At 39.7% G+C, this 8,285-nt stretch overlaps 1 protein-coding gene across 4 annotated transcripts in view; it reads right to left on the bottom strand.

The window, feature by feature from the left end:
• MDM2 (MDM2 proto-oncogene) overlaps positions 1-8,285 on the bottom strand; it is a 33,412-nt gene that overhangs the window by 18,982 nt on the left and 6,145 nt on the right. For all 4 annotated transcript variants that reach the window (XM_025401482.1, XM_025401485.1, XM_025401483.1 and 1 more), the window contains exons 4-5: positions 5,850-5,983; positions 2,514-2,563 (exon numbers count right to left, since the gene is read on the bottom strand). In XM_025401482.1, the coding sequence (XP_025257267.1) occupies positions 2,514-2,563; positions 5,850-5,983 (184 nt within the window). The remainder of the gene's footprint in view (positions 1-2,513; positions 2,564-5,849; positions 5,984-8,285) is intronic.

Raw genomic sequence — 8,285 nt, 5'->3', positions numbered from 1 at the left:
AAAAAAAAAAAAAAAAAAAAAAAAAGGAAGCCCTAGGCCAGGCACAGCAGCTCATGCCTGTAATCCCAGAACTTTGGGAGGCCAAGGTGGGAGGATCACCTGAGGTCAGGAGTTTGAGACCAGCCTGGTCAACATGGTGAAACCCTTTCTCTACTAAAAATACAAAAATTAACCAGGCGTGGTGGTAGGCACCTGTAACCCCACCTACTCAGGAGGCTAAGGAAGGAGAATCGCTTAAACCCGGGAAGCAGAGATTGCAGTGATTCGAGATCATGCCACTGCATTCTAATTTGAGTAACAGAAGAGACTCCATCTCAAAAAAAAAGTGACAAAGTTGAGAACATGGAATAGGAGTTCTGAAGTTAATTCTACTGATATCTGAATCAAACTCAGACTGCAAATAATTTGTAAGTTTCCATCTCAGTAATATAATTTTTCTAGTAATGTGCCAAAGTTTATTTAAACAAATGAAGGAATTAATACATCAGGGATACATACTTTAGAAAATTCAAAATACTACTACAAATACTATAATTGTATATTTAGCTATCATACAATTTCTTAAAGAGCTTTAAAACAATAAAATGCCAAATCATCAGCCTAGTAACTACTTTTATTCTGGGATAAAATGGAGGTACTTTTCTGGGCTTTAAATCCTAACTTTGGAAGAATAAGTATTCAACACATTTATTAAATACCACATTAATAAAACACTATACTGTGTGATGCAGAATGCAAACCTGAATAGGACATAGGTAACAAAAATATAAACAAATATAACAGCCAGGCGCAGTGGCTCATGCCTGTAATCCCTATACTTTGGGAGGCCGAGGTGAGAGTATCTCTTGAGCTCAGGTTGAGACTAGCCTGGGCAACAGAGCAAAACACCATTTCTACCAAACATACAGAAAAATTAGCCAGGCATGGTGGAGTGCATCTGTAGTTCCAGCAACTTGGGAGGCTGAGGGGGAGGATCATTTGAGCCCTGGAGGTGGAGGATGCAGTGAGCCAAGACCACACCACTGCACTTCAAGCAGGGTGACAGAGTAAGAGTCCCTCTCAAAAACAAAAAACCCACACGTGTAACAAAGCAATTTTACAATAAAATCTGAATATGGAATAGAGGAAGTACAAGGGAGTGGTCATTTCATTCTAGGAACTATATAAGCTCCTGACAGGTGTTTTTTTGTTTTTGTCTTTTTTAAGAAATGAGGTCTTGCTCCGTCACCCAGACTGGAATGGCATGAGCACAGTTCACTGCCGTCCTGACCTCCCGGGCTCAAACAATCCTCCTGCCTCAGACTCCTCAGTAGCTAGGACTACAGGCATGCACCACTATACCCAGCTGATTTTTGTAGTTTTTGCAGAGGCAGGATTTAGCCATGCTGCCCAGCCTGGTCTTGAACTCCAGGGTCAAGTGATCTTCCTGCCTTAGCCTCCTAAAGCGCTGGAATTATAGGCATGAGCCATCACACCTGGCCTAACAGCATTTCTTAACTGTAGTTCGAGGATGGGCTTTAGGAAGGGTGTAGTGTGTTCAAAAGCAAACTGTGGGGCCGGGTGCAGTGGCTCACACCTGTAATCCCAGCACTTTGGAAGGCCGAGGCAGGCAGATTGCAAGGTCAGGAGTTCGAGACCAGCCTGGCCAATAAGCTGAAACCCTGTCTCTACTAAAAATACAAAAATTAGCCGGGCATGGTGGCATAAGCCTTTAGTCCCAGCTACTCGGGAGGCTGAGAGAGAAGAATTGCTTGAACCTGGGAGGCAGAGGTTGCAGTGAACCAAGATCGTGCCACTGCACTCCAGCCTGGGTGACAGAGCAAGATTCCTTCTCAAAAAAAAAAAACCAAACTGTGTACATCTTTTCCCAACTCCATGTTTTTAGCCTTCAAATGAGAGTATTATACTATGGAAGTCAGCAAGCACATAAATCAGGGCTTTTCTCATGGAAAGAAGGTTGTAAAACACTTATTGACTTATCCATGTATATGTACCCATGTGCATCTTTCTGAAACAAGAACCCAATACTTTTATCAGCTTATTTAAGAGAGATGTGACCCAAAAATAACCAGTTAAGAACCAGAAGTAGGAACATAAAATTCCACTTCCACAAATTGGTAAACAAAATTTTGTCTATAATCAAAGAAAAAGACCCATCCTTCATCCTTACACAATGTCCTACCTAGGTAACTGTATTATTTCCCAAAGCCTTTCAATACATTTTCAAGGTAGATCACTCCTAAATAGGAGCTTTTGAAATTATGGACCTTTCAAAACAAATCCTAACTCTGATATCCCAAGTCTTAAATTAATGTAACAAGGTATTTAACCTTACATTAGAACCTCAGTATAATGTGGTTTTAGTTCATATGTACTTCTAATAAATTTATCATATTTTTATTACAATATTAAAGCAACTTTTAAAGAGAATCAATTACAAAACATGCACATGAACAAAAATGTCTTTAAAATCTTTTTATGGTATTTATTCATGATGCTCAAAATTAACTTACCCTGCTGATTGACTACTACCAAGTTTCTGTAGATCATGGTATATATTTTCCTTGTAGACAGAAAAAAAAAATAACAAGAGATGTATATTTTAAAATAATTTGTATTAAGCTGGATTTAACCAGACTTTTACATACATACTTAGTATGAACTACTGCACACATTCAAAACCAAATTTATCGTTGGCAAGCTTGTAGGCACATAAAAGCACAATAATTAGTAGCACAATGATTACGTACAGCTACTTTTAATAATTATTAAAGTCTCTCTAGTTGAAAGATTTCACACTGCCAATTCCTGAAATGTGCTTTGTTTGGATTTTACCAAACCTCAAAAAATGGGTGTGCAAGCAGGAAGCAGTTTAACGTACTTATTTTCAAACAGGAATGTTTTTAGCTATGTGCTTAGTAGCAAACTGCCAAAAAAAAGTATTGAGTTATGCAAAATCCATTAAACACAAACTGCCAAAAAAAGTATCGAGTTATGCAAAATCCATTAAATAGGAATTTGATTATAATCTTGACTTTCATCAAGCTTCAACTTCCTTTCTTGATCTTAACACTTATTAACAGAGGCTGGGCGTGGTGGCTCACACCTGTAATCTCAGCACTCCGGAAGGCCAAGTAGGGTGGATCACCTGAGGCCCGGAGTTCAAGATCAGTCTGACTAACATGGAGAAACCCCATCTCTACTAAAAATACAAAATTAGCTGGGCGTGGTGGCGCATGCCTGTAATCCCAGCTACTTGGGAGGCTGAGGCAGGAGAATCACTTAAACCTGGGAGGCAGGGGTTGCGGTGAGCCAAGATCATGCCACTGCACTCCAGCCTGGGCAACAAGAGCAAAACTCCAACTCAGGAAAAAAAAAAAAAAAAAAACAAAACTTATTAACAGATAAAGCAGCACTCATTCATTCAATAAATACAGACTGAAAACCAACCATGTACCAGACACTGGGGAAAACAAAGAATCAAACAGAAATGTATATGCCCTGATGAAGTTTATATCCTAACAGGAGGATAATTCATTTACCCCAGTATTCGTTGATGTCACAATGGATTTTTCCTTTTCTTTTTAAACTAAGGATTTGAGAGAGTGTTAGTCACAAAATATTGCTCCTCACTCAATATTAAGAGAAAATATGATCCCAACTATCTTTTTTCACCCTTGGGAATAAGGATACGGCAACCTAAACCCACAACATTTTAAATTCATATCCTTTTCAAGTCAGTAATTTCTCCTATTTCTTATCTCTCAACATTTAGAATTCAAATCCAAGGAAATCATACTTCCAAACACTATCCGAAGATTCAATATTCAGACCAGGCACAGTGGCTCACGTCTGTAATCCCAGCACTTTGGGAGGCCGAGACAGGCAGATCACGTGAGGTCAGGAGTTCGAAACCAGCCTGGCCAACATGGCAAAACCTCATCTCTACTAAAAATACAAAAAATTAGCTGGACATAGTAGCATGCACCTGTAACCCCAGCTACTCAGGAGGCTGAGGCAAGAGAATCACTTGAACCTGGGAGGCAGAGGTTGCAGCCTGGGTAACAGAGCAAGACATCTCAAAAAAAAAAAAAAAAAAACTAGAAGATTCAATATTCAATAGGTAAAAAATTCACCAATATACCCATATATTTTTTAAATTTATAAAATTAAATCATATATCCCAAGGCCAAGTTTAAAATGACAACATATATGGATATTAAACAAAGTGATTCATCAATGAAAAAATAATTATATATTTATAATATAAATTATATTATGTAAAAATTATAATATATAATATTTAAAAGCTAGATGAAATTAAATACAGTACTATACTTAAAACTAGGTTAAAACACAGTTGCACATAATATACAAACGACTGGTAAAAATAACTTTTGGTAACAAACTATAGTCCTTTTATTCTCTACTTTTCTTAGTTTTCTGTCATTTCCTAATGTTCAATAATATAATATATACTATGTTTACAATAATGAGGTTGTTTTAAAATTATAAAATCCCTTGCTCAGTTGAGGAAGTTATCTATTTTAATAAAATAAAATCCCATTTAATTATCATCTTTTCAGCTATACTATTGAGCATTAAATACTAGCAGAAGCTAGTTAACTGTTCCAGGTGAAAGCATTCATTCTATTTATTAACAGAATGAACGCTAAGGCTCAATACCGATTGCCTGTGCTAAACCAAATGTGACAAAGAATTCCAAATGTAGGCCAGGTGTGGTGGCTCACACCTGTAATCCCAGCACTTTGGGAGGCCAAGGCGGGTGGATCATCTGAGGGTGGGAGCTCAAGACCAGCCTGCTCAACATCGCGAAACCCTGTCTCTACTAAAAATACAAAAATTAGCCAGGCGTGGTGGCGGGCACCTGTAATCCCAGCTACTCGGGAAGCCGAGGCAGGAGAATCTTGAACTCAGGAGGCGGAGGTTGCAGTGAGCCAAGATTGCGCCACTACACTCCAGCCTAGGCCACAGAGCAAGACTCCCTCTCAAAAACAAAACAAAAAAAAGAGTAATTGAGATGGAGTGTTACTCTTGTTGCCCAGGTTGGAGTGCAATGGCGCGATCTCGGCTCACCACAACCTCCACCTCCTGGGTTCAAGCAATTCTCCTGCCTCAGCCTCCTGAGTAGCTGGGATTAGAGGCATGCACCACCACGCCTGGCTAATTTTTTATTTTTAGTAGCGATGGGGTTTCTCCATGTTGGTCAGGCTGGTCTCGAACTCCTGACTTCAGATGATCCACCCGCCTCGGCCTCCCAAAGTGCTGGGATTACAGGTGTAAGCCACTGCGCCAGGCCTAATTCTAGAATACCTGGGTTAAATTCTGCTGGTTAAGTGCCATAATGATAAGTGACCACGAAAATGATCTCCAAAATATCTAAGGCTCAAATTTAAGCCTTTACTACTTGGTGGTATACTGTTTCTGGGAGTGACTGGAATAAAAATTTATAATAGCTACGACTAATACTTGAATGCTTGGTATGTGCCAAAAACTATGCTTTTTTTATACAACGTCTCTTTTCAAGAGCTTTAACCTCCACATGAAGTATTTAATTATCCCTATTTTATAAATGGGGAAACAGGTTTATAGAGGTTAATCTACCTAGTCACAAAAGTAGTAAATGACTGGGCTAGGTTTCAAACACTGGTTTATAAGATGCCAGAGCTCAGGTTTTCAAATAATATGCCACAGAGCTAAAAAATTAAATTTCAGCATGTCTTTTATATGTTTTAACAGTTTTTCTCTGACAAAAGTGAATGAGGGTAGAGGTGAACTGAAATGTTAGCCCAACGGGCTTTTTACAATGGACTAAACTGAAGAATTACCTGTGCTCTTTCACAGAGAAGCTTGGCACACCAAACAAATCTCCTAGAAGATCATTTGAACAATATACAATATGTTGTTGCTTCTCATCATATAATCGTTTAGTCATAATATACTGGCCAAGATAAAAAAGAACCTGAAATAGAAATATGATTTCTGAGCATCAAAGAAAACTAAATGTTAGTTTTAAATACATTTAATAATATACTATTTATCTGAATGGGGTAAACAACCAGCAACCATATCCACAACTATGTAGAACAACCACCATTTTGTACTTAGAAGCTACTTTTGGCTGGGCGCAGTGGCTCACACCTGTGATCCCAGCACTTTGGGAGGCCGAAGCGGATGGATCACCAGGACAGGCGATAAAGACCACCCTGGTCCCATCTCTATTAAAAATACAAAAATTAGCCGGGCATGGTGGCGGACACCTGTAATCCCAGCTATTCCGGAGGCTGAGGCAGGAGAATGCTTGAACCCAGGAGGTGGTGGAGGCTGCAGTGAGCCGAGATTGCGCCACTGCACTCCAGCCTGAGCGACAGAGAGACTTCTCTCAAAAAAAAATAAACATAAAAAAGAAGAAGAAACTGGCCCCAGCTCTTCTGACTCTTAATCCAATGCTCTTTTTACTACCCATACTAGCTTTCACTACCTTCCTGTGTGCCCCAGAACAAAGATCCTATAACTGAGAACTACATCAGACAATACATACATTACTGTTACATAGTTTAGCATAAGCATTCTAAGTCTTTATGATGGCCTTGGCCAATTTTCTCATTTCTATCTACTGCTAAATCCATACTTTTTTGTTTCCTTAACTGATTATACAATGATAGTAAGGTCAATCCCAAACTAGCCCTAAAATTACCATTTAATCTGGCACTTCCCTACAAGCACTGTCTTTGGATTTAACTGGCTAAGCAGGCATCAGTCTTAAAGGAATATTCTTATGTGACTGGACAGATTGTTGTCCAGCAGTGGGAAAGGAAAAAGGAAGAGAACTTAGATTTATTCCACCAAATATCCCTTAAGGAAGTTTCTAAAAGCATAGCTGGAGAGGAAAAGGATACGGAAGCTCTTCCTGCCCCACTATACTGTTGTAGGAAAAAAACTTTAATGTTTTAAGTAATCTGAGTCCCACAAACTAAGTGGGAGAGAGAATAGGCATATTTCAATCACACTGAAATTTTGCCTAAGGTGGCTCAATCTCTCACTGAAAAGCATGAAAATCATGCTTCTGTGCACAAATTTAAAGCTGGGGAATGCACTAAAATGCTGGATCCATTAAATAGAATATATGGTCATGAATCAGCTCACCTCTATCCCAGAAAGATCAGTATACTGTACTCATGTATCTCTAGTGCAGAATTTCTTAACCTGGGATCCAGGGATGCCCAGGAAGTCCTTGGATAGAATTCAGGGGGTCCATTAATTTGGATGGGAAAAAAATCCTCTCTTTATTTTCACAAACTTCTAACTAGAATTTAGCTTTTCCTTCGATTATAAATGTAGGCAACAAATCACAACAGTATTAATACCTGTGATTTCATCACCAACAAAAATCACAGGTGTTTTCATATACTGTGCTTATGGCAAACATTTCAAAATATGACTTCTATTCCTCACTAAATCAAAATTATATTTATTGGCCATGTATGGTGGCTTATGCCTATAATCCCAGCATTTTGGGAGGCCAAGGCAGGTGGATCACCTGAGGCTAGGAGTTCAAGACCAGCCTGGCCAACATGGCAAAAGCCTGTCTCTACTAAAAATACAAAGAATTAGCCAGGCATGGTGGCAGGTGCCTGTAATCCCAGCTGCGTGGGAGGGTGAGGCAGAAGAGTGGCTTAAATCTAGGAGGTGGAGGTTGCAGTGAGCCAAGATCATGCCACTGCACTCCAGCTTGGGTGACAGAGCAAGACTCCACCTCAAAAAAAAAAAAAAAAAAAAAAAACACACTATATTTATTATAGCTGCTTCTAAATCTTAGTACTTATTGTGTTAATAAAAAAAGCACATATATCACAAACTACTATTTTGGTAACCGTATTTTAGTATGTTTCCTTTGTAATTCTATACATTTTATTTCATATATTTAAAAACATGATTCTGGCCGGGCGCGGTGGCTCAAGCCTGTAATCCCAGCACTTTGGGAGGCCGAGACGGGAGGATCACGAGGTCAGGAGATCGAGACCATCCTGGCTAACACGGTGAAACCCCGTCTCTACTAAAAAATACAAAAAACTAGCCGGGCGAGGTGGCGGGCGCCTGTAGTCCCAGCTACTCGGGAGCCTGAGGCAGGAGAATGGCGGGAACCCGGGAGGCGGAGCTTGCAGTGAGCTGAGATCCCGGGAGGCGGAGCTTGCAGTGAGCTGAGATCCGGCCACAGCACTCCAGCCTGGGCGACAGAGCGAGACTCCGTCTCAAAAAAAAAA

This window comes from Theropithecus gelada, chromosome 11 (assembly GCF_003255815.1).
Source record: "Theropithecus gelada isolate Dixy chromosome 11, Tgel_1.0, whole genome shotgun sequence".
NCBI classification, from domain to species: domain Eukaryota; kingdom Metazoa; phylum Chordata; class Mammalia; order Primates; family Cercopithecidae; genus Theropithecus; species Theropithecus gelada.
Note: the sequence above shows the minus strand (reverse complement) of the source record. Positions and strands in the feature narration are given on the sequence as shown.